This window comes from Electrophorus electricus, chromosome 16, assembly GCF_013358815.1.
Source record: "Electrophorus electricus isolate fEleEle1 chromosome 16, fEleEle1.pri, whole genome shotgun sequence".
Taxonomy (NCBI): domain Eukaryota; kingdom Metazoa; phylum Chordata; class Actinopteri; order Gymnotiformes; family Gymnotidae; genus Electrophorus; species Electrophorus electricus.
Genome location: NC_049550.1, coordinates 14,922,690 through 14,950,138, shown reverse-complemented (window position 1 = coordinate 14,950,138; position 27,449 = coordinate 14,922,690). Strand labels below are relative to the sequence as shown.

General features: G+C 39.2%; 2 protein-coding genes and 2 long non-coding RNA genes across 10 annotated transcripts; 3 read left to right on the top strand and 1 right to left on the bottom strand.

The window, feature by feature from the left end:
• Positions 1-944: 944 nt before the first annotated feature.
• Positions 945-24,661, bottom strand: LOC113591241. 4 transcript variants are annotated; one of them, XR_004776934.1, is made up of 5 exons: positions 24,568-24,661; positions 23,010-23,168; positions 2,238-2,365; positions 1,847-1,947; positions 945-1,713 (listed from the first exon to the last, which is right to left on the bottom strand). XR_004776934.1 is itself a non-coding variant. In XM_035534580.1 (2 exons), exon 2 carries the CDS (start codon positions 24,439-24,441, stop codon positions 23,779-23,781), a length of 663 nt encoding a protein of 220 aa, XP_035390473.1. In that variant the 5' UTR covers positions 24,442-24,483; positions 24,568-24,661; the 3' UTR covers positions 23,185-23,778. The 4 variants fall into 4 exon arrangements, 1 of the variants encoding a protein (XP_035390473.1); XR_004776935.1 differs by having other exon boundaries at positions 1,847-1,895; XR_003412174.2 differs by lacking the exons at positions 23,010-23,168; positions 24,568-24,661 and adding an exon at positions 3,644-4,032.
• LOC118242638 lies at positions 10,068-15,390 on the top strand. Of its 4 annotated transcripts, none has more exons than XR_004776974.1 (3): positions 10,068-10,197; positions 14,330-14,389; positions 14,669-15,390. It is a non-coding gene; the product is annotated as an uncharacterized LOC118242638 (long non-coding RNA). The 4 variants fall into 4 exon arrangements; XR_004776973.1 differs by lacking the exon at positions 10,068-10,197 and adding an exon at positions 11,908-12,068; XR_004776972.1 differs by having other exon boundaries at positions 14,330-15,390.
• On the top strand, positions 17,772-18,969 carry LOC113591240. Its single transcript, XR_003412173.2, has 3 exons — positions 17,772-17,920; positions 18,361-18,412; positions 18,698-18,969. It is a non-coding gene; the product is annotated as an uncharacterized LOC113591240 (long non-coding RNA).
• A 402-nt stretch (positions 24,662-25,063) lies between the features above and the next one.
• Positions 25,064-26,929, top strand: LOC113591236 (claudin-9). The gene is made up of 2 exons (XM_027031680.2): positions 25,064-25,176; positions 25,729-26,929. Exon 2 carries the CDS (start codon positions 25,899-25,901, stop codon positions 26,553-26,555), a length of 657 nt encoding a protein of 218 aa, XP_026887481.1. The 5' UTR covers positions 25,064-25,176; positions 25,729-25,898; the 3' UTR covers positions 26,556-26,929.
• The last annotated feature ends 520 nt before the right edge of the window (positions 26,930-27,449 follow it).

The window sequence follows — 27,449 nt, the reverse complement described above, 5'->3', positions numbered from 1 at the left end:
CCTGCAGCCATGGGCTTCAAAGTAAAAATATGAAATGCTAGCAGTGCTCGGCCAACCTCGACCTGGATGGTCCAGTCAGACAATGTCCTTTGGCAGTCCAAAGTGGTCTAAGAGAAAGTGGCTCTAACATGGTGTTGAGCTTATGTGATATTATGTTATACACATAATAATAACTTTTATTAGTAGTAGTAGTAGTATTATTGAGTTCTTCCACTCTTACTTTTCATTTACAGTGTTTGTACAGCTCAGTCACTTCCAGTCTTCCCAGCACTGACCACCAGAGGTCTCAGTCCCCTCTGACTTTTAATCCCAACAGTTCCAGGACTGACCACCAGAGGTCACCTGAATAATGAACTGTCACCATGGTTACTCTGATCCTTACCACTTAACCCTAACCTAACCCTGGCCATTAACAGTCTCATTAGTTCCCCTTTCAGAATTCTCTCCATTCACCTTGAGTTTGTAAAGCACTGTCAGTCCTTACCTACTAGAATCCTGAGTATGGTCTCTCTATTGTGGACTTCTAGGGTTTTTGACCTATACCTGTTTTTGCCTTTTGGATCTTTGCTCTGTTTATTTTGGACTTTGCTTGCATTTATGAACCTTAGCCTGGGGAATGAACTTTGATTTTTGAATTGTTACCTTCACTTTATTGTAAATAAAACAACAATCCAAACAACAACCCTTACAATAATATTTCTTTTTTTTTTGTTACATTGAAAATGTAAAATGTATCTATAATACTAAATATGCATAATAAATTAATATGCATAAGTTAATAAATTATCACTTGAGCCTTATAAATACATAATACAATAAAAAATGTCTGTAAGCTATTATAACATTTCAGATAAGTTACTTCAAAACTATACCTCCGTGATGGCCCAAGTGCCGCAGGGCAAGGAGCAGGACACACAGACTCCCACAATGGTGACAGATGTTTATTTACCCCAAACACAAATAACACAAACAGTGGCACTCCCACAGAACAGGCACAATGAACATGGGCAACGTAGAACATAGCTCACAAACATAACGTGGAACTTGAATGTACACGGAACAGGATCAAGAGCAAAGACCGACAAAGATGCACATTCCCACAGCAGTTTACATACACACAGACATTACTACAACTACCTAGCGCAGATGTGCGCTAACAAGGAAGGCGTGGTTACAAATAGGACAGTGAATGCCTACTGCACATAGCGGGCCGTACCATGTGAACAGTGGGAAGGGGAGCATTCCCTGCCAACCTCTATACAATCATCACGCAATTGATTTCTAAGTCCACAGCAACAGGTCATAGGTTTGTTCTGTCAGGCTGTTTGGAGAAACTTATTTTACAGTTATTTACAGATATTTTACTATCCCTGTGATACTGTGTGCACTGTCTGGGTGCATGACTGTATGTATGTTTCCTAGTGTTTGATTACCCTTAATAAATCCTGATGTATAAAGTAAACTCCAGCTGAGAAGTGCAGTAAGTTTCTATGGTACCAATTATCATGGTCCCCATGCATGTCTTATCAGACCTGCTGTAAACCAAATCCCAATTCCTGTGAGCAGTCCAGGAGTGAACCCATTCCATCCACTCACAAAATAGCCCATCAGAAGCCCAATAACCACACACCCTCCAAACTCCATTCTCTCCTGGATAATCCGCTGCTTGTCCTCACTCCTCCACAGCTGACGGAAGCGCTGCCTGTCTTCAACCTCGATGGATGAAAGTGTTTTCATTAATGGAAATTAAATTAATGAAAGCATGTACACTAATTCTTGTTGCTGTGACTCAGAAAGAGCCCTCCTGCAGCCGCAGCATGATACATTTGATTATTTTCTTACTCACCCACTGGTTTGAGATATGCAGGGAAGCCATGTCTGTCAAAAGCCTGGATCTATAAATGGACATCTTTATACAGTCTGCTTTGTATCCCGTTCAATTCCTCTCTGGTGTATAAGTATAAGCCATATATATTCAATTGTCGGATATCTTACATCTACAACCTGGAGGTTAACAGCACTAAAATTTTAGTGATAACTGTCTCTGTCAGACAAAGTTTAACAATTCCCAAGCCCAATAAATCAAGATGAGTCCAAATTTTAATTTGTTTGAGATGTACAATAATCTTAGAAAAAATTTAATCTTTAAATTTTTTAAATTAGATCTACAGCTGTGATTATGTTTTGACTACACAACCAGATAAATCAGGTGCTAAACTTTTTTTTATTCCACCCACCCATTGGTTGGAAGAACCCAGGGTCACTTAGTTCCTTCTCCATGAACTCTCCATGTACTCTCCATGTTCTTTTCCATGTATGTGCATGTTGAAATTAATTCTTGAACATTTCATGAACCTAAAATATGCTTTAAAACAGTGGAATTAAAAACATAATAGATTATGATCTTCAAAATATAGATGAATATCTGGAAAAACATGAGAAGACTGAATGTAATGTAAATATGTGGAATGCATTTAATATATATTTAGGTTTCATTCAATATTCTCAGGGTTTTGTTTTATATATGTGTTTCATTATCGTAAAGTTTTCATGCAGCATATTCAGATATATTTGACTATACAGGTTTTCTTCAGCATCTCTCACATTTTTCCACCTTGTTTTTCAGGGTACTCCCAAAAGCAGTGCTGTAGTCACCACCCACAGACAGAGCACTGTGCTACACAGAATATCTACTGAGTAGGCTCCATCTAGGAAATCTTTATTATCTTTATATGTAAAAACTAAAGTTACTGGCCACCCCCCTGGCCACACAAATGACAGTGTTTCCCATACGTTTAAAATATTATTTGTGATAGTAAATGTAGCTATTAGTATTAGTAACCTATAGCAGATTTAGCTGTAATCTATTGGTGAGTTTGTATGTGTTTGGTAGAGTAAGTCTCGTTTCTGTATGGTTAGTGTTTTAGAAATGTTAATAGTAATGTTAAGCTTGCCAAGTTACAGTAAATAGACTTGATTTAAAAAATGGAAGATGCTTGTAGGTTAAAAATACAATGTGCTGGACATAAAACAAAACTTTGTTCTGAGCTATTAATTCACCTTCATGTTTAATCAATACCTACACTCTTGATATATTGGTGATGATGAATTAATGATTCCTCAGCTGATCTCATGTGAATATCATCTAATATAATATAGTGACTTTAACTTTGTATTAACTTGTGCACAAGTTCTTCTATAGCATTTTTAGTGTGCCACCCCAAGTTGTTCACTGGCCTCATCTGCTCAGACTTTGACAGGGACTCCAATTCCCAGGAACCATTGGAAGTGACATCACACCCTGTTTTGTTTTGTTTTTCCTCTGGTTCTCTGGTTGTCTTCTGTGTAGTGGTTGCTTTGCTCTTTGGTTTTGACTTTTGACAGTTGTGACTATGTCTATGACTCCCCTAAGCATGCAAGTAAAACCAATCATGTTTTTCTGACTCCACAAGTGGCTGTTTTCACAACATAACATAACAAAAAAAGACATGCAACAAAACATGCAATAAATAGAATATTGGTATCTGAAATGCATTCAACTTGATTAAATATCCTAAAACCTAAAAAAAAAGATTAATACATATAGCAAACAATACCTAAAGATCACAGAAGCATTATATGTATTATTAAAAATATAAAATACCTGGATGCAGAATATTTTGCTATGTATCCAGAAATCCAGCTGGTTTACATGTCTGGGGAAATGACCTCTTCACAGGCTTTAATGTCGCACTATGCCTGGCACCACACCCAAGCGACATGCCCACTAACACACACACATCATAATCACCTGATCACTAATCATGTGCACCCGTGCCGTGTTTGCCTTCTTTGGTTCTCTCTCTGTTTATAGCTCACTGGAAGACTCAGTCATTATTCCTCAACACTACATTCATGCTTAGCACCGTTTAGACAGCTCACCATCGTACTATTATTATATCACTCCCTCCCTGCTGATGTCCACTGAAACTTTAAACTAATGGAAAGTATAAGTCTTTTAAGCACTTATGGCTGACTTACAATTGTGACTGTGTACATCTTGAGGGCTAAAGTCCTTGCTCAGGGGCCCAATTTGGCATTGGTAGGGGTTGCACCAGCAACCTTCTGATTACTAGTAGAGTACTTTAACCACTGAGGTACCACTGCCCCAGATATCAATGAAACTACCAATACATAAACTACCATTACTTATACAAAACAACCATTACATAAAATATCAGACAGCAACACATCCCTCCTCATTAAAGCACATGTTTTTAAACCTAATCTGCCAAACAAAAAGTGACATGAGAACATTTCAGGAGCGGGGATAGAATTTCTACACACTTACAAGCATTGTGCTAAATGTTGACACACCTGGAAAAACAAGTTTTGTCACAATGTTTAATCAAGGCTCTGATCCAGGACCAGTTTCTCTTGAGGACATAGCACTAATTTCAAACCAGCAAACTTATTGCACGAGTGATTAATACACCATGGATCAGCATTACTGAATGGTGAACTGAAATACAGCACTGCAGAACACAGGAGGCTGCATGATTCGTCCATGACAATGTGAGGTTCTTGTGACACTGCACATTTGACAACATATGAGCTCACAGATGATCAGAATTCAGCTTTTCAATGTGTTCCATCATGCAGACCCATCACAACAGACCTGGTCATCACCTGTTCCAGGATCAGTAAGTGTATGGAGAAAATCACAGCATACCCTTCCTCTCCCTGATAATCACCTGTTCCAGCACTTTCCCTCGGGTTGGCACTTTAGCCAAATGAGGATCATGACAATCTGGCTACAGAGAAGTGTTTTACCATATGCCATCAAAGTCATGAATAGTTTAATACCTAAATGCATATAAACTCCCCATAACACACATAATCACACACCTAAACATTTAATTTCATCTTGATCATTTCATAGTACTTCACCTTTATCTGCACTTTTCTGCCCTACCTTTTGCCTGCCAATCTACTTATTTATTTTTACTTCATCATTTTATAATGGCATCTCCCAACACCTGCACTCAGAACTCTTAACAATTGATGCACATGTAAAGTTAAAAAGTATGACTATGACTGTGTGTGTATGTGTGTGTTGTGGAACTGTCTTTTGTTGTATTGTGTACATGCAACCATGCGGACTGAGCTACTGTAACGATAATGAACCCCAGAAACCACACTCGGCACTGCACTGCCATGTCTGCTCGCACACACCTCCGATCTGATTCACCAGAGTACTAACACGCAACTGATCCTCATTCTCCTCATTACTACGCCTCCTCTTGCATTCACGTTGTGAAGTATTGCTACTCCATGGGGTGTACTGAGAGTTCTAGAATCATATTGGTCCACCTGGTTTTTGACTTCTGCCTGTTTTTTACACCTCGTCTCCCGCCTGACCCCTGGACACCCCCAGGACTCAGCCCCGTGTTATCGACCTTGGAACAACCTCACCACGAATACGTGCCTGACCCCACAGATCTGTTTGATTTCACTAATAAAACCTCTTGTAATTGGATCCTCTTCCTTGTGTGTGTGTTCATTCGTTACAGTAACCAAGAATAAATTCCTTGTATGCGTGAGCACACTAGACCAATAAAGCCTTATTCTGATTCTGATGGGGAGGAATGCTCCAACACAGCTACACTATACCAGTACAAGCTATTTTATGAAGAAAACGTTTGTGTAATTATAATATTGCAATATGTATATTTCATCTATGTTACAATCGCGCTGTTCAAAGATAACATAAAGGTTAATCATAAAGGTTTGCAGTTCCGAACTTCTCTGCCAAGTTTAAATTTGGGACTTATGGTACTAAGAATTAAATTAATTAGTTCCATAGTTAAGTCTGCCTATGAGCTAACTTAATTAGAACTACCTTGTTTCTCATCACCTTGTGTCATTGGCCCACTAGCTAAATTGTTATAAGAGTTTCAGAAAAAGGATAGCTAGCTAGCACTCCTGCTTGACAGACTGAACTAAAAATACCTCTGTCAAGATTGTTTCAGCCAAGTTGCATCAAACATCTTAAACAATTTTATTAAAAGGTACCATATTGTAACTGGTGCTGCCATGTGCCATTTTAAAAAACCAACACTACCTTATTACAATTTAAAAACAATCAAATTAAACACAATGAGCAGGTAATCTTGTTCTGAGTTTCAATTGCAAAGGACTTCGCTGACACTCATAGTCACCAACGTAGTCACCAACACACACGTGCATAAATCATTTCATCAATACAATTAATAACAGACTGATGACATTCTGGATGCAACCGGCTCCTAAACTAGACCATAAAACAGCTCATCAGGTCATATTAAAAAGAAACCTCCCGCATCACTTAACCACTGCAATACCGCAATTTTCAATCTAATGCCTCCAGGTCACCCAGGGGTCACAGGTCGTATACTTACAAGGCTTAGTAACACTCTGCCAAAGGCTGCGGAGTCCAAACCGAGACTGCTCAGAGTAGCTCTCTCGAGTCCTGATGAATGCAAATCGCTTCTACAATTTTCCTTAAAGCTGAAGGGCTCTGACCTCAGTCTGCAAGAGGATTTACCTCTTAATGACAGATTAAAATGCATAGAGGCACTTAAGGATCTGAGGGCACATTGTGGCGTGGATGAACAAGGCCTTACCCTTGTGGGTTTTCGGGTGGTGTGCTGACAGTTCACTACTACCCTGTCACAGCCGATATTGGTGGCGCACGACCCGAGTACCGTGGTAGACGTCTACTTAATGTAGTTCCAACGAACGTACGTAGCAGAGGTAATAAGATGCACGAATTAGGCCAACTGGTAGATGACTTCAAACCAGATGTCATTGCAGTGACCGAAACGTAGCTCACATCCCGTATTCACAATAGTGAGGTGAGCTTATCTAACTATTTGGTTAGATAAGACTTTGGTTAGAGCTGACAGACCAGCCCCACATCATGGAGGAGGAGTAGCGTTAAATCTGACATTGACGTGGGTAGGGTCATTATGTATGCATGTGCTAACAATACAGTTCAAGCTGTGGCCTTGACTGCTAATGTTCATCCAAGTAGTATCAGCATCGTGGTTTTATACAGAAGTCCAGATAGCCTGGACACTGTGGTCTTTAATTGTTTGAGGTCACATGCATCGAATAGGTGTTTGATTCTAGGGAACTTTAATTCTCCTGAGATATGCTGGAGGGCTCTGACAACTTCCCTAGGGTCTAGCACCTTTGCGAATAGGCTTCTTGAGTTCACACTCGAAAGTCCATTGAGGCAGTTTGTCGACAAACCAACTAGGTTTAAGAGTGAGCAATTGCCATCGATTTTAGATCTGGTGTTTGCTAAATCAGTAGGTGATAGGTCCTATGGGCAACTGCTAGGATACAGTGACCAAGCAGTGTTGCTGTTTAGATGCAACCTGACGAGACTAAGGAATGATGGTCGGATACAGTGACCAAATATATGGAAGGCTGACTTCCCAGCCATGAGAGATAAGGCTAGAGAGACACCCTGCTCCATCACCGATTCTGACACTGCAGACACTGCATGGGACAAATTTGTACAGTCCTTGAGCTATGTATCTTCACCTTACATACTGCTATGGTCTGCTAGGGAAGCAACTGCCAAGCCACCATGGATCGGTTACGTAGAGAGTAAGAGTCTTTGTAGGCATGCCAAACAGTGGAAGTGCTATGTAAGGGCCCCAACCAGTATCACCTGGGAAGGCTACAGGAGTGTGAGGTCAATGTGTAAAAGGCTCTTGCGAGCCTCTCGGTTACAATATGAAAGTGAGTTAGCTGGGTCAGCTGCAATGAACCCTAAGTGATTTTTCTCGTACATCAAAGCACGTGGGGCCAGAGTGGACTCTATTCCGGTTCTTTTGGGTGATGATGATACCCCAGTTTTTACCAACTTGGAAAGGCGTGTGTGCTGGGGAAATAATATGCCACTACTTTTGCATTGGAATCGCCACTGCCATTAGATATTGTGGCTGCTTTCTCGCCAGCAGATCACTCACTATGTGGTGTGGAGTTTTTAGATGGTAGGGTGCTCAAGGCCCTACTGGATCTGAATCCATCAAAAGCATCAGGGCCAGACGGATTCCATCCTAAACTCTTGAAGGAATTAGCATTTGAACTGTGGCAGCAGTGTATCAGAAATCGGAAATTGTTCGATTCCGCTGCCTTACCTAAGGTCAACCGGGAAGCTGTGATCTGTCCAGTTTTCAAAAAAGGCGAGAAAAGCCAACCGGTAAACTATAGGCCAGTTAGCTTGACCAGTATTATTGTCAAGCTAATGGAGAGGATCGTTCATGAGCTGCTGGAGGATTACCTATCTAGACACCATCTACTGAGTGATATTCAGCATGGTTTTCAGAAGGGATATTCCTGCCTTACAAACTTGCTGTCTGCCAAGGAGATGTGGGCCAACATGGTTGAACAGGACCATGCCATGGATGTAGTCTTAATAGACATTTGTAAGGCATTTGATAAGGTTCCACATCAAAGACTTTGTTTTAAATTGAGAACCTTTGGTATATGTGGCAGGTTGCTGGACTGGATTTTGGCCTTCCTCGATGGTAGAGAACAGTGTGTTCATGTTGGCACTAGCATGTCATCTAGGATTGCTGTTATTAGTGGGGTCCCTCAAGGGTCTGTACTTGGACCCATACTGTTTTCCTTGTATGTGAATGATATCCCCAAGGCCCTGGGTTTGTCATCCCTGTTGTTTGTGGATGACCTTAAACTATGGGCTCCTGTGGACAAACCTGGGGAGGGGGTGGATAACTTACAGAGTGCCCTAGATCGGCTCTGGGGTTGGTGGCAACAAGGGAGTTACTGATCAACCGGGAGAAGTGTTCTGTACTGCGTGTTGATCCCAAATTGCCTGCAACAAGATATCGGCTCTGAACAGTTAATATCCCCTCTGTCAGCCAGACCAAAGACCCAGGCTTCACCCTTTCTGGTGATTTCAAGGCTAGTGATCAATGGCAGGATTCAGCCACGAAGGGTTTCCATGTTCTATGGATGGTTTGTAGGGACTTCGGTAAAATCACCGGTGACATATTTGTTAGGATATTCTTGGTATTTGTCAGGTCACAGCTGGAATATTGTGTTCTGGAGAATCCACCTTGTCTCATGAGGGACAAAATGGCCCCGGAGCGCTTTTTACAGGTTGGTACCAAGATGGTGTGCGGCATGCAAAACCCTAGGGACATTCTCCTTGCACTATAGGCGGCTTCCAGGTGACCCAATACTCACCTATCGTATACTCACTCATAAGACTGGATCTGACCTAACTTGGCTATTTACACCAGCTCCCTTACCAGCCCTTCAGGGACATTCTTTGAAACTGACTAAGCCCAGGTCTGACTGCATAAGACCTGAGGCTTGGCCCTCTAGGCGGGTTATAGATTCGTGGACCTCCCTCCCTGAGGACGTTGTCATGGCACCCACAATTGGAGCTTTCAAGCAACGATTGGAAGCCCTTTCCCTACATCTACACATGTTCCCGCATGTTCCCGCATGCATAGTCCCTCTTTTTCCCTTTTACTTCTGAGCACACTTTTTAAAAAAATTTTCTTTTGACTTTGCCTTCTTTTTATTATTGACCCACCTTTCCCCTGCCCACTTAATTATTTTTCTTTATTTAATTAATTTTCTGTATTATGTCACGTGATGGGTGCCAGTGGGGACAACTGTCGCTGGTCATGTTGGCCTTATTGGTTGTGATGTGGTTGACTTGTGCATACTACCTTGGTTCCTAGGTACTGGATAGTGGCACTCTGCCAGTCCCAACGACACACAACAGGAGAAACAATCACAGGATTTCTTTCCTAACATTCCGGGCCCCATCTGATCTGATCTGAGTTCTCATAACAACAAGAGTAATAATACCAACAATAATCATTTTTGTAGCCTGTTTCTAAGCTTGTTTCCATATAAATAAAATGCAAGTGCCACCCGTAAACTGAGCAACAATATGACTAACGTGTTGAAATATGACAGAAACTGGGTCAGTCCTAGAAGTCTGACTCATGAGCAGCCTGACAGTTCATCCGAGAAAGTAAAGAATTTACAGGAAATGGTTGCGTAAATATAAACTCCTATGCATATCAGTGGAAAGGAGTAGGAGAATACTTAGATTCATTGAACATCCAGAAGGCAAGAACACTTTATATCTTACACCCGCCGGCTTCTCTACAGTTTACAGTAAGTATCTGAACATGCAGTACATGTATTATTTTACTGTATGTCAGATATGAATGTTGCTACTCTCTCTAATAACAGACTTTGTTGCAAGTATGATTATACAGCGTCATTGTTATAAGTAAGATCATAAGCTGGTTCTTTATTTCTTCACATATTATAGCTAATATGTTGTTGATCAGACACCTAAATACGTTTCAGAGAATCTTGTTTATAGCTGAATTATGATCCACACCCATGTCTTGTGCGGTTTGTAGCAGACGCAAAAGGCAAGTTCTTTCATGCTTATTTCAGTGTTGCAACTTCTGTTGCTGTTATATGTCGGTGTACGGGACACATGGTGCTAAAGAATAGGATACTGCAATGTTATGCTTTGAGGACAGAGGCTATCCATTTACCTGTAGAGTCTTAGCGTTGTGTCAAATGACAATGGAGACTCAAAAATGAACCGTTGACTTCATTTAATTAACAACATTGAGAAACAAGTGAGTACAACGAGACTCTTCAACACAAATTCCTTATAACTGGACCTAGGCAGACTCCTGCACTCTGACTGGTTTAGTCACAGCTTACTTGCAGCTATGGTAGCTCATAACAGACAAATGCAGGCCAGATGTGGGTTCCCGAGCTGATGAACACTGTCGAACCAGAGCCTAGATGTCGAATCGGTCTAGATTCCTTTTGCTTTATCTAAGATGATGGAACAAAACTTAAAGGATGTCTGATAAAAATCCAGCCAAACAGTTTTTCTTTCGATGGCCATAACTAGCCATAAAGTATTCAGGAAAAGATTAGCTATCTAGCCTGCTAGACTGAACAAAGGACGCATCTGCTTCAGATAAGTTAGGTCAAAGTGTTGGCGCTTATGATGTCATTTGTTAAAGATTGAATAGATTGTGCTGCAAAAATATGAATAAGTCACAGTAATAAAGGCTTTTACTCCCTCTGAAGTGGATTTAGGGTTAACAACATAAAACTGAACATACAATTATCTCTCATTTGAGGCGTCTTCTTAAACCACCCCCAATAAATACATAAATAAATAAAATGAGTAATGTTTGACAGGTTATTAACAGGAAGTTGGCACTGAACATAGAGGAACGGGAGGAGACGAGGCTGGGCGCAGTGTATGAGTTTGTATAGTAACATATTTAGGCATGTCGAACTTGGATAGTCTATCAACAGTAAACTAGTGAACAGTGAACAACACCGATGCTAAATGTAGCTGTATACTATTTTTCACTGTGTATTATCTTTATCACTGCAGAGGGCTTTCCTACTCCGTGTTATTAACAATAACAACAACAACATACCAAATATTTTTTTGTAGCCTGCAACTAGGTTTTATAGATTGTACCCATATAAATAAAATGCAATATTTTTCTGTGAGCAAAACAATATGTCTCAACATATATAATTCTATCAGTTATTAATGTGTTGAAAATGTACTTGCAACAAAGCCAGTTTGAGAAATAGGACTGTACAATTATATATCGCATAGCCTTTATATAATTATGTAGTCTTCAAGCAAAGCAGTCTGACTCATGATTTCAACAGACGGCATGTTGTGTCAAATTCAACACCCTCGGCGTGTGAAGCAACCCCTTCCCGGGAAGCAATCCCCGCTTTCTTTAGTTCGATATCGAAATGAATCAGCAAGATCACACATGTTGGTAAACTGTGAAGGAAACCACTGATTTACTGTTTGTTTCCCATGTTGTCAGTTATTTTGGTATGTTTGGTTGTGTTTAGAGTTATTGGCGCTATCACCGTCAAAGAGCCTCCTGCATTTGCATTCTGCCTCAGGCCTCGTTCCTGGAAACATTACATTTACAGAGTAGAACTAAAAGCAAGACTTTCAGCTGAAAGCAGAGGTAATCCTCGTTTATTTTAATTATATACTGATCAAACGTGTAAGCCAACACAGTCAACACAGAGCGTTTTATTTCAGTATTTTAAAAATGACGTGTGTACATTTTATGCTGTTACATCCATGAAACCTATGCAGGAAACATAAACTGGTTATTCACGTCTATATGGCGAAAATAACTTTGAGCTACAACAGAATGAAAGTTACAAGACGATGTTTTTTATGACAGACCACTTGCCAGGAAATACATCCTCTTTTAATTCTGGCTACATTGGAATTTCAGCTATGAAACGGGGTAAAATCCCAATTGTCTATTCTGCATGTTCAGACTGTGTTGCTGACAAATTTGCTGTAGAAATTTGTGGTGTTTAATGCCAGACGTGGTGTTTAATGCCAGATGTATTATAATGTTCATTCGATCAAAACCCTGGCATATTTTTGGCAAAACACTGCATAGGGTTCACATTCTATTGTATGTTTAGAAGTCCATTTCATTGAATGTGTTATAGTTTTCTAAACTAAAAAGAAGATTATTTGTGATTATTTATGAAATGGGATAAGGCTGTCTTTGAAGTAACATTTCTGTAACTGTAAATCTTTGTTGAAAATATTGTTTCTGCACATGTATAGAAATTAAATAATAATTTCTAGATTATAAATGCTATTTAATTATCGAAATTAAAGTCCAAGGGTAAAAAGTTTGGATTAAATTTTGCCACATTATTTTACCTGCTACTGTATATAAGACTGTAGGTAGGAACTGAGATATCCATAATCTGATAGTTGGCAAGTTAGCAAACATTAAAAGCAAAAAGCAAAGAAAAGGCTCAGAAAATATTAAAGGCTCAAGTCAGGTGAGTTTAGAAGCTCAGCGAAACACTGTTGGCAGAACACAGTTGCAGCATCAGCAATGTGAGAGTCAAGAGGAAATGCACAGCACTGGACCTGGGTTACTGTGGTCTTAAACAAACAAGGCACAGGTGGAAGTGATCACTATTCTGTATAATTGGTAGTGGGGCAGGTGTGTGTGTGTGTGTGTGTGTGTGTGTGTGTGTGTGTGTACTTTGAGCTGAGTGCCTGATGCACTGTGACAGTAATTTATTAAAAAAAAACATTTTTGGAAAGATCACTAGCAATAATGGCAGTTAGTAACAATTTTAACAAAATTTATGTTTTTTTAGATGGCAACAGCACATCAACATTCCTTCAAGTTCTGCTCAAAAAATAATAATTCTGAAACTTGTACATTCAACTGTACTGAACCTGGAACAGTGCTGAGGTCACTAAACTCCAGTGATTATTTCAAGACAATTGTAGCTGGTTCTGAGGTTTTCACTGAGAGACACAAGAAATAAAAAAAAACAAAAACATATATGGAATAATTACAGAAGATTTTTCCTGTGAATTAATTAATGAGGGAGAGAAGCTTATCATACACACCTTCAAAAACACAAAGGTAAAAGAATACAGAAAAAAAATACATCAGGATTCATGGAATCTTCAGGAAACAAAAGCAGCAACCATTGATCAACCTGGAGATGGAAAAGAAAAACACACACACATCAGGATTCATGGAATCTTCAGGAAACAAAAGCAACCATTGATCAACCTGGAGATGGGAAAAAAAAAATAACACACATCAGGATTCATGGAATCTTCAGGAAACAAAAGCAGCAACCATTGATCAACCTGGAGATGGGAAAAAAAAAATAACACACATCAGGATTCATGGAATCTTCAGGAAACAAAAGCAGCAACCATTGATCAACCTGGAGATGGAAAAAAAAGTATCTCATGATTCAGAGGATGCTCAGAAGACAAGAGTAAGAGGAGAGTTGGTCATCTTTATTGTAAACTGTGAAGGAGGCAAATACACTGCATCAGTGCCCAAACCAAAGCATGCTACAGACATCAATTTACAATCAGAAAGCAATAAAAATGATCAGAGTCAAACATCAGAGAAAATAACAAAATCAGAGAAAAGAAAATCAAGCAATTGCCCAGACTATAGAGAAATTTGGGAAATCTTGTGTAAACAGTTTGGGGATTTGGTGAAACACATGCAAAACAGAAATAGCCATGATTTTGAACAGCACGTACCGAGAAAAGAGGATTTTGTTAAAAAAACAGAACGTTTTTCAAAAATCTGTCAGCTAGAAAAAAATTATATGTTATATGTTCCTTTTTCACTTTCTCTGAACTGTTCACTGCGAATCTCATACACACTGTTATCCACATAATGAACACAGACTATTGTTTTTAAAGGTGCAGTCTAAGAAGGAGGAGGAGGAAGAAATGGACACATTCAGTTAATATTCTGCTCAGGTGACAGCCTAAAGAATCCCCAATTGCACCACTGACACTTCACTGTAATAAGCAATGCTAGACTTCCATCTCAAGTGCTTAATATTAGATGGCACAGAGGAGCAAGGCAGAAATTGTACTGTACTCTGGTACCTGAATGACAAATTTAAAGGACAAACATCTAAGAGCTTTTCCATTCTTGAGCAGAGTAATCACATATATGTTAGACAGTCCACTAACACTAATTGTAGTGTGTGTGTTATAGTGGAAATATCTTTTCATTGTGGATTAACCCTCAAGGTGAACCGTCTCCCCCTTTCCTTGGGGACTGTCACAATGAGCAGAACATCCTCAGATCCAGAATGAGGGACCACACCCATCATAACAAGGATTAAACCCTAAAACAGAGCAAGGTTTTACCACTCCTGACATTCAACTCACTGGCTTCCATAAGTGTTCTTCCAGGAGGAAATCCAGGAATCAGAATTCATAATGTACTTTTTATTTTCCTTTTTTCAGGTATAATAATCACGTAATCACTTAACAGTTGGACTCTGTATGTGTTAAAACAGCAAATTCTGTCACAAGTTCAAGTAGAGTCCAGGTATATTGAGAATAACCCTTAAATTACATTATTATGTTCTTTGGATTGCATCATTTTGTTCTTTGGATTATATTATGTTCTCTGTTTTACTCTATGATGTTATTTTATTGTGCTTGAAAACATGTTTTAATTCTCTTGTTCCTTTTTCTTTCTTTTCTATCACATTTATTGCTGACAAGATAAGGGACCATTTCTCATTGTTTTAACTCATAGTATTAGATGGAAATCAGGTAGATGGAATTATAGCTTTTGATTTTATTAGATTTGTATTAGTTTATTAGTTTAGTTAGTTAACACAAGTGACCAGTTTAGGTATTAATAATGAGATCCTCAAGTTAATCTGTATGTTGTAATGCTTTTCATTTATCATGTCATGTGAACCAGATTTGATGACTATGGAATAAAACTGTTAAAAGTATATGTCTTTTATTCTTTTCTTTTTATGGTGAATTCCCAGAAAGGCCTCAATACAAAACCCAAAACTCAACTTGTTTGAAGTTTCAAGTTTCATTTATTTGTCACATACATAGTCATACACAATATAACTCGTAGTGAAATGGTTGAGAGGGCTCTGTCCAAACTGAGGAAAAAGAAAACATGGGTGCATAGAGGAATATATATTCTATATATGTACAAAAATATATTAACAATTCATGTACAATATATGTATATTGTTTATATACACAATGTACAATGTATATGGTTGTGTATATATGTATGTACACAATGTACAGATCCATTTTGTAAAAAGACATTTACAGTTTTTATGTTACATGGTGGTAATTTAATATATATACAGTTATTGAATATATATACAGTTATGTTACATGGTGGTGGTGGTCCCCACAGTTTATCAGTTTCCCTGATTCAGGGCCCGAATGGCCCGTGGGAAGAAGCTCCTCTTCAGTCTCTCTGTCTTGGTTTTCAGGGAGCGAAAGCGCCTCCCTGACCTCAACAGAGAGAAGAGCCTATTATTGGGATGGGTGGGATCCTTCACAATCCTCCTGGCCTTGGTCTGGCACCGCTTGTAGTAGATGGTCTGCAGGTCAGGAAGTTCCGTGTGAGTGATGCGCTCTGCTGAACACACTACCCTTTAGAGTGCTTGTCTGTCCTGCTTGGTGCTATTCCCAAACCAGACTGTGATGTTCCCCGTGAGGATGCTCTCGATAGTGCAGGTGTAGAAGTTCCGCAGTACCTTGGAGGGCAGTCTGAAGTCTCTTAGGCATCTGAGGTGGTAAAGACGCTGACGAGCCTTCTTTGCCAGGGAGTTGGTATGGCGGGACCAGGACAGGTCCTGTGAGATGTGAACACCAAGGTACCTGAAACTATCTACTCTCTCCACCGTGGTTCCACTGATCCTCACAGGTTGGTAGTGCCGCTCCTGCTTCTTGCTGCAATCCACAATCAGCTCCTTTGTTTTACTGACATTCAGGAGGAGATTATTTTCCTGGCACCAGTTTTCCAGGTGCTTAATCTCCTCCAGGTAGGCCCTCTCGTCGTTGTCCGAGATCAGGCCCATCACAACGGTGTCGTCAGCAAACCTGACAATGATGGTGGAGCTGGAAGTGGCTGTGCAGTCGTAGGTGTACAGTGAGTAGAGCAGGGGGCTTAGGACAAATAAATATCATTAAAAAAAAAAAAATATATATATATATATATATATATATATATATATATATATATATATATATATATATATATATAATTTTATTTTATTTTTATTTATTTTTTTATTATTGTTTATTTATTTATTTATTGGGACACCTGGCTGTTCGCAGGACTGTTAAAGCTAAAGACAAAGCAGAACACTGATGTGGTTGGTGGATTGGAAACTAAAAACAGTGACAAACAGCTGTCCTCATACATGAATTTAAAGATAGGAAACTCACTTAGCCAGAGTATCATGACTATTATTTGCACTCAGAAATTCTAAAATGATAATGAACTTTGTAGTGTTTACCGAAGATGCTACAAGTTTTCGTTTTTGTTTTTTCAAATTTATATTACATTATGATTTAATGCATATGACTTCTGGATTTGAATTTATATCACTCAGAATGTACATTATTGATGGTTGTAGATTTGTTAATATGATGAGATGCTCCATCATAAGTAAGTATGCATTTAAACTTATTTATTAATTTTATACAAAATTAATCTGTGAAGAGCAATAGTAACATAACAGCTAAGAGATTAAAAGTAATTTTGATGCTTGAACATTTAATGCCTTACTCATGCATTCACCAACAAGCTATTTAAAGGAGAAAAATCACTCACTAAAAATCTTAATAAAATCACAATTCGCTAGGGGGTGACATGCTATTGCTGGAATTATTTGTTTTAGATTAGCTATAATCAAAAGGTTGTTAATTCCATTTTGTTGATTATTTTGTGGTTCCTGTGTCAATGTTTTTTTTCATTTGTTTTTGCTCACCTAATTCTAAATGACTAACTAATGAAATAAATAACTAGTTTTACTTTTAATGGATTCCTAATTGAAGCATATGCATTCATGTTCTCATTCTTCACTAATAAAAACTTTTTAAAAAATAAATAAAACCAATGCTACCTTTGTATTCATTTCCATGTATTTTATCACCTATAAAGACCTTCCCCTTCAGCTTTTGAGTTTATTGTTTTTTTTATTTATTTTATGTATTATATTTGGCAGCTTTCATCTAAATGGACAGTCCAATATCATGATGACAAGTTGAACTTTCTTTCTCATTCGCATTTTGTACACTTTGACCTTCCCTGCGCTTCCTGGTTTGCTGATTGCTTTTGAGTCATTACCTTAACTTTCACTTTCTTTTCTGAGGAAATCAGCAGAAAGTTAGCAGTTGTGTCTAATGTTTTACATATGAGTGTTGGTAGTTTTTTATAAACTCGGAAACAGCGCTATCACCATAATTGAAAAGTTATTTGTGGGTGCTGAAAGGCTTAAACAAGTAAATATAACACTTTATGCTTTGTTCTAATTTGATTCATCATTTGGATGCTGTGCTAGTAGTAGTGTTATTGTCTTCCTGGCATATGTTGAAAACGGTGGCTAGCCTACTAACAGTTGAGAGGAGACTATTTGTCCACATAAGAAAATTGACAGCAGTGGATTTCTGGATTCACTAAAATATAGGCTACATTAACCATTTATTTCAGTTTAGTTAAGATATACAGCAAGAAAGAGAGAGAGAGAGAGAGAGAGAGAGAGAGAGAGAGAGAGAGAGAGAGAGAGAGAGAGAGAGAGCGTGAGAGAGAGAGAGACTTTCAGCATGATGTGTTTCAGCATGGTGTCAGTGATAAGTACTAATAAAATGCAGTGCGGATGCATGTTTATATTTAATGTATCTCAGATATGCTAATGTACTACTTATGTATGCATAACCTTTAGGTTGCAGAATTAAGGTGAAGGCATTTGGAAAATATTCTAAGCTAACACACAAGTAAGTTTCATTTTCCCATTATTTTAAACTCTCATTGATATTGGCTCTGTAGGATACTATGTTCTATTATTACATCATAGTTATCTAAAAACAGTAAATAGGCTTTGCGTCATCACTGCCAGAACATCTTTGCATGTTTTTGAGTTATTTGATTGTTTTATTTTAAACATAATTTCTGCTTAAAACAATACAATCTTTCCATAAGAAAACATTGTTTTATAAAAATGTGTTTGTAAAAATGCCTGTGTTTCTAATAGTTGTTTTGTATATATGATTGTGTTCCAGTGACTCCCGTAACTGAACATAGCGGTAACATACTGCCTGTTGTTTGCGTGGTGTTTGCAGCACTGGTTGTGGGAGTTTTCTTAGGATGGAAAATGAGGATCTTACAAGAAAAATCATACAGAAAAATGAGAGAAATCTCAGCTGCCATAAAAAAAGAACTTGCTGCCTTATTTGTCATTATTGTTGTCAGTACTTTCATTTATTATTATTATTATTATAAACAATAATAAGACAAACTAATTCTGCAGGTTAATAAAATGAAGTTTCAAACATGTATGTTTCTGTATATGTTAATTAAATGTGTATTTTGTTATAAAAAAAATTTTTTTACTTATGAACAAAGGCTTGGGTACTGCATAAGCATATGTTTATCTAGAAAACATCACTCCCTCCAATTTGATAACTCTAATCAACATATAAGGGTCACAACAATTTATCAGATTATATAGCTATATTATTTTGTATATCGATTTTTTTTCTGCCTGTCATTGTTAAAGTTAAAAACCATTGTAGGAGCAGACCAATTTACTCAGTGAAACTCAGAATGAGTTGTGACTTATGGGATCTGGCTTGAGGCTGTAATTAGCACTATTCAAAGGAAATGAATGCTGCAGTTGCACGTCACTAATAACCTTCTGAATTAAAAATTTCCTCATATACTACAACCCCCACCACCACCAGAACGAACATGAAATGCAACTCCAACAAATAATTCCTTCCAACACACCTGTATAGAAACACACCTGAATAAACTTGTACACCTCTATAATAAAGGCAAAACAAAACCTCAAATCACCCAAACAAGTCATCACCCACTTTAGCCAAACTATTATAGTTCTCTTATAGATCTCTTATTACACTGATTCTGAGTGGCAACACAATCACTTTATATTTCTCTTATATATGAAACTTTAGCATTTTGGTTCTGATCAGATTTTACTGACAGTTTCATACAGTTTCATTCTAGAGGAGCTCTGGGAACTTCCATTCATTTAAAGTGGAAATTATTAGTGTGTTGGTATTAATTTTTCCACCCTGTGGTGCAGCACAACTTATAACTACACTAGAGACAAACAGTGAGGAGAATGCCTTGGTTAGTATTTATTTTTATGTTTAATTTATGAAATAATTTTGTATTTTAATGCCTATGCTTAGTACAATACCACTGTCATACATATCAAAATACCAAGTCTTTGACTTCACAGGTGTTTGTCTGTCTTACAGAATCCTGTCTAAGTATTGGTGCTTTATCAAACTGAACTCCACTTTCCTCCTTAGCCAATCTTACCCTGTATGATCCCCCTATCAGCTGGGTTTTGTTTAAATGACACAGGGAAACAGAGCAAAATGTAAAACAGTAGTGCCAACATGACTTTTTTTTTTCCTTTATCAATATTATCTCTATTAGATATCTGGAAAACATTATATAAAACGTCTGTTCCTGGGCGTTTAGACATACTGGACAAGCAGAACAGCTCAGTTTCTGTCGCAGACTTAAAACCAAACCAATGCAAGAAAGAAGCTCTGTGCCTCCCTCTGGTGTCTGAGATCAGCATAGCAGACAACCCCTAAAAACAATATCACTCCTATTTTGTGACAATAGCATGTCTTTGTTATATTATGCAACAGTATGATGATCTGAAAAGCATTATCTACTTGTTTGGGGGAAAACTAAGATAATATAACTTTTTTTTCATTCACTAAACTAACAAAGCTTACACATATACATCTAAAATGTAATTTCCTGGACCTAATGGGTCTGAATGTCCATTAGGCAGGTTAGAATGCTGGTAAGTGACAGAGAAACAATGTTTTCTTGTCATGGGAATTTCTTGGAAGTGGAAGTAATAAATAAAGTGAAAGTAATAAAATCTTTTTGGTTTGGAATGATAAGCTATGAGTAAGAATAAAATAGTTAATTATAATTATATATATAATTCATCCTTTTGCAGCACAAACCTTCATCTGCATGGGATATCCTTTTTTTCTGTATTGCTGTAATTTTCCACTATTGCACTGGATGATCTATAAATCTTAGCTCTGTTTCTAAGATGATGTCCTATAAAATGTTTTATCACAATATGTTACCGTGCATGTTAACCCTTGTGCTTCCTTAACATTCTGCATTCTCCCTTTGTCCTAAGGGTAAAAAATGATCTGCATTCATCAAAATATTTTGTAATGAATTTTAAAGCAATTTTGGGTTTTATATAAGGCACTACATGGTATATAAATGAATTAATCATTAAATTTGTAATACCACATTACATGTTGCACTTTATAAAAAAAATTAAAAAAAATTTTTTTTTTAAAGAATCAGGATTTGTCAAAGCCCAGTCCTAAAACCTTTCCAGTCCACTGTTCCAAATCTTGTGTCATGCAGTTGTGTCATGCAGTTGTGCAGTCCAAGAAGAACAAAATGAATATTCTGAGGGACAGTTGCCATGTTGCATTAGGGTTAGGTGGCAAACCACCAGTGTGGACTCTGTTGCAAATATGGGAGTAACTGGTGAAGATTAGGCAACCACGAACAGTACAGGAAGGGGAGTAACAGGTGAATATTACGGAACCAATGAACGGTACAGATAGAGGAGAATTGGGGAAGCAGTTAAGGGGAAAAAAGGCGTTAAGGGTTTCGAACCAAGGAAGCAGGTGCTAAAGCAGACAGCATGACTTACTACACTCTGGGACTGTGAGATAACTTGAAAGAGAAAGGAGAGTTTGGAATGGGAATGAAAGAGATCCTCACCAGGCTGGGCAGAACGGTAGTACAAAAGTGAATAATTCTCCTTGTCAATCACACCCTGACAGGGACTAAACATGTGCCTGCCATAGTTGTGGCGCTGAATGCTAACCAGTACACCACAGAATAGAGACCAGAGGCCAGGGGAGTTAGAGTAGTGCAGAGAAAAGGGTGGGACAAGAGAACAACACCAATCTACTGGCGTGTAATCCGAATAATATGTAAAACAGGAAACAGGGAAAGGGAATAGAAACAAAAGGTCTTTTCTCTTTTGTTTTTAACAAAGAAGGAGGGGAGAACGATTACCCTGAAAAAATAAGGAGAGGAGAGATCAAAAGGAAATAAGAAGAAACCCGTTTGACATACCGCTTACCGGCAAAGTTTGGCTTACGCAACGCAAACACCTGCGCCCAACAAGTGGCCCTTGCAAGGCACTCATATAAGCAGGGGCTCACTCTGCTCCCCCCTGCACATCAACCAAGGGACCCCTTACACATATACTCTCCTCATATGGGCTACATTATGTCGGAGGAGAACAGGTTTTGACTCCTACAACAAAACATTAATATTAAAAAATAACTTATTCATATACATAGAAAACACTGTCCACGCTGTCTCTCTTGCTGTTCACCTACTCTAACCAAAGCAGGTCTTTTTACTCAGACTGAAAACCATGCCATTGTCGTTTCACTTCCTATCACCCTACCCATCACTCAGCTCATTGTGATTGGGGTCGTAGATGTAAGGCCAACGTTTATAGTGCGTCCATATTAGGTACAGCAGGACCATTTGGACTCAGTATTATATAGTGGCTTAATATCATGTAGTCATGCGCGCGCAAACACACACACACACACACACACACACACACACACACACACACACACACACACACACACACATACTCACACTGTAACAACCCCAACAATTGCTTCCTGCAGGCTTGTTGACATGAAGAAATTACAGCAGCGGTGGGCACAATTGCAGAGGGAAAATAGGTAACACAGAAGACAATGGAAGGGACTTTATCAGCAAACATTTTGCAGCATGTGACACTGCAGGCAGCCCATCTCACACACAAACTAATACATCCAATATTCTGGTTATATCACAGAGCTCTTCAATCATAAATACTTTCTAGTCCATATAAATGCCACTATAATAACTGCAACTTCAAAAAAAGTCAGCATCATGAACAATCATGCACACTATTAAGCTTAAAAATAAAGTCTGTTTTCTATTGTGTCCAGCAAAAATAAGTCTTGTAAAGCCTGACATGATCTAATAATAAAAGTACACAACTAATAACCATCACATGGGAATTAGAGACTAAAATAAAGAGGGTGTTAAACTATTCAAATACTTCTAGTTCCATATTTTATGGAAATCCACATGGGAATTGGGCAGGCAACAGGACACAGTGGGGCCATAGCAACATGAGGGAAGCGGAGCGTAAACACAAGGCGCATGGTTGACACAGAAACAGAGTGGAAACAAACACATGGCCGTCCCCATTGCACAGAGGAGGAGAACATTGGAGAGGGGGCTGTTACACTACCACCCCCCTACCTTAACATATCGGTTGGTGAGCAAACCCGAGACTGGCACCAGCGCATCAGGATTCAGGCTGGGGACAAGAACATGGTGAGAGACGGATGAGCCGAGGAGAAAAAGGAGGAAACCCACATGGTGACGAGCAGAAGCAGGGTCCTATGTGGCAACTGGAGACTGTGTGGGACAGGAGAGGGTTGGGATCAGAGACCGGACTGGGTGTATGTTTCTTGCAATGGAATATTTGGTGCTTGTTGATCTTAAAACTCATTTTTGAAAATGAGCTTGATAATTAATCAAAGACATCAGTGTTAAAAAACACAGTAGGTGAATATGGAGGTCAGTTCTAACTGAATCACGTAGCCAATATCATGATGCTAAAACAGGCATAACATGCCTCTTTCCCTCTTTCTGTTTTCCATCTTTCTGTCTGGAAGCATGTAAAGCAAATTTAACATTGCTTTAACTCTTGAAGCATTAAATTAATTATTTTCAGTATTCTACAGTATTGTACACACACTCTGCCTGTTATCACTTAAACCTAAAAACATTACAGCCTATGTGAAAAATATCAAACATCATGTCAGAATTCTTTCATTGTCAATTTGGAAAAGCAAATTAAAACCGGCACTTGGGTGTTTTATCAATAGAAGATTTGTGTGGCGTAGGCCTTATTCTGTAGTACTTATTATGAGAATATGAAAGCATTACAAACATTCACGTTAAAATATGATGTGGAAAAATTAAGTAAACAACCAATGCAGAGGGGGAAAATCTATAATATATATCATAACATCCACCACAGAGTTTTAACTGTGTGTTGAGAGTTGTGCGCATTAGAGAGGTTCTCTTTCCCTCTCTCTCTTCTTCTCTGTTCCCTCTTTCTTCTGGGCCGGTTTCGACCGGTTAGCCAGACCAGCAGCGCCACTACCGTCAGTCCCAGCGTTACTTCATACGCTGTTCCTGTAGCTTCTCCTAGCAGAGCGCTAGCCCCAGCGACCATGCCCGCCTCCACCTCAGTCAGCCCCAGCTCCAACAGCACATAGCAGAGTGCCGAGCCCCCCACCCCAAGAGCGCTGGCTGCTACAACTGCCTCCACCCACTCCCTGGCTCTTCGGGCTGCTGTCCACACTTTAACTACCACCACAGCTCCTGCAGCTGCTGCAACGCCGCCGGCAGCTACACCCTCGGCACCCACCATCCTGACAGCTGCTGCAGCCGCCACTGAGCCAAGCACTGACAGTATTAGCAGGCCACAGCTAGCCCAAATCACTCCTACAGAATCCCACAGCTTCCTTAAGGCAAGTGATAGCCCCATGGGGCCCAGGGCTGCGTGTGCTACAGCACAGCACACTGCGAGTAGTAGCAGGGACGTCCCGATAGCACAGAGCATGCCCACCACACACACTGATGTTATCGATGCTTCCATCATTGTTGGATTGCCGGCCATGTTCAGCAAACAGCACAGGGTCAAGAATCTTTCATTGTCTTGCTAAACAGAACAAGGAGAAAATATTGCCTATGTAACTTGGATCTTGATATTAATTGAAATCAGCGTCAGCTAAATAAAACTTACTTTTTCATATTAAACTGCGCATTCCTGAATAGTTTTTGAGTGTAGTCTTTGTTAGTGTGATGTTTGGACAGTCCTAGCTATGCTTGTTTAGTTGGGATTGTCAGTTACTCTGTGGTGTATTTTAAAGAAAAAAATTGGTGCACATTGCCACCTACAGTACTGGTGGGTGCATGGAAGCAGCTTTTTTGTGTGTGTGTGTGTGTGTGTGTGTGTGTGTGTGTGTGTGTGTGTGTGTGTGTGTGTTTCTGTGCACGTGAGCTATTTGCCTCTGTATGTGTGCGTGTGTGTGTGTGTGTGTGTGTGTGTGTGTGTGTGTGTTTCTGTGCATGTGGGCCATTTGCCTGTGTGTGTGTGTGTGTGTGTGTGTGTGTGTGTGTGTTTACATGCAAATTTTAAATGCCTGTGTGTGTTATGCATGTGTGTTTGTATACATGTGTGAGATCATTCAGCCCAGTGCTTTTCTGCTCCTACGCATTTGAACAATGTGGCTGTTTCAACTTACACACACACACTCATAGATGCAGCATGCGCGCACAAATTTCAGACATACAGAGCCTCATCCCTTTCTGTGCTAAACCCCAAAACATATGCCAGTCACACAGCGCCTGGGTAAGTACTCCCGCAAACACGAGTCATTACTACAGAAAATAGACCACACCGAGAAATAATGCTGCAGAATATACCACCATAATGATATAATAGCACTGTTTTTTATGTGTTCTTTCTAGTACTGGTAGTAATAGCAGTGGTAACGCAACTGATAATACTCAATTGTGAATTGTGTCTTTAGGCTAAGTAGAGTCAGGAATGTGAGAGGTTAGAGTGTGTATCTGTGTAAAAAACTTGCAGGTTGGGTGTATCTGTGTAAATAAATTAGCATGTTGATTGAATCTGTGTATACATGCTAAGATAGTTACACAGATACACTCATCATGCTAGTTTTATTTACACAGATACATGTAACATGCTAGTTTATTTACACAGATACATGCAATATGCTATTTATTGTATCTGTGTAAATAAACTAGCATGTTACATTTATCTGTGTAAATAGACTAGCATGATGAGTGTACTGACTCCAGCACCGCACTGTGGAGAGTCTAAAGGTATCTGCTTGCTGTTTTATAACCCTGCTGGCATTTTCCATTTTCTTCCCCACAGCCCAGTCACTTCTTCGATTAATCTTCTATGAGACCTCTAAGGGTGAAGTTGGAAAGCTATCCCAGACTTGATAATTTCTCTGACACATTGAATGACTGCTGTGAAAGATAATACAAGTGTGACAGCAAACCCACATTCATTCCCTTCCACTGTGTCTCTGTCTTATTGCCATGGCGAGCACTGGTCTCCAGGTGATGGGCCTGCTGCTGTCGATAGCAGGTTTGGTGGGCGGAGCTCTGGTGTGCGTCTCCCCCTGGTGGCGAGTTTCAGCCTTCGTCGGGGACGAGCTGGTTGTCTCTGAGGTGCGGTGGGAGGGGCTTTGGATGACCTGCCTGTCACACTGGGGAAAGATTCAGTGTAAAGCCTTTGACTCTGGCCTCGCTCTCTCAGCCTCCGACCAGCTGTGCCGTACCCTGTCTGTGTTGGCCCTCATTCTGTGTGTGCTAGCCCTTCCTGTGGGCGTGGTCGGACTCAAGTGCACCCACTGCCTAGGTGATATGCAGAGTCCTAAGGCTCGGCTTGTGCAGGTAGCAGGCATCCTCTTTGTCATAGCTGGAGTGCTCTTCCTCATCCCGGTATGTTGGAACGCGTACGTGGTGGTTCGAGATTTTTATGACCCAAACGTCGCACCGCCGCTCAAACGAGAGTTGGGCCCCGCCCTCTACCTCGGATGGGTCATGGTGCTGTTGATGCTGGTGGGAGGGGCTGTGCTATATGGAAGCTCAACCTCCCCTGGGGTTCCAACCATATTTAGCTCTAGAAGAGGGGTGAGGAATAACCCTGAGGCCTCGACCAAAGAGGATAAAGCAGAAAAGGCTTATGTGTGAGGAAATCAGCAAGTGACATAGTAGGACAGAGTTAAAATTAGAGAGGGAAAAACGAAAAAAGTGTGTCACAGAAAAAAAGAAGTGCATTAAATATTTAGTTATGTTTGCTTCTGAGTTAATTATCATTTTGACCAGATTTATACATTTTTTAATAATTGAAATTTTGGAATTAAAAATAGTTAGGTGATGATACACCAATGTGTTTTTATTTCACTGAGTTGTGGTTTGTAATGGCACATTTAATAATAAATTATGAAAAATAATATTATTTTGTTACACAGGACAATCACACAATCTTTCTTATTTATGTAGTGTTATTATGGTTTGGTGTACTAAACATGCCTGTTAATAAAGCTGTACCATGTTTACATTTATATTGTTGTTGTTGTTGTTGTTGTAGTAATTCCCAAATGTTTATTTATGAGATACAAGAAATATTTTCAACATTTTATTCATCTGAATAATGTTATTTAAAAATATGTAGATTTGGGGGTTGTTTGTGCACACAAGGCACACGTGTACGTGTGTGTGTGTGTGTGTGTGTGTGTGTGTGTGGGAAGGCAGCACAGTGAACACAATAGCAGGATACAGAGAAAGGACAATACTCTGTGTGTGCTAAGAATTTTAGAAACTAATGATGTCATAATTATTGAGTAAATGTAAATTATGGTTCAGAAATTTCAAACCCCTTCACAACCTGCCCACGCATACTATCGTCATAGATACAGAGGGAGGAGGGCTGGTTTCAATGGCCTCATTAAGTAGAAAAATGACATGACTGTTTTGTGTGTTTTTTTGTTTTGTTTTTGTGTGTGTGTGTGTGTGTGTGTGTGTGTGTGTGTGTGTGTGTGTGTGTGTGTGTGTTTTAACAAATATTTTTGATATAAATCAGCT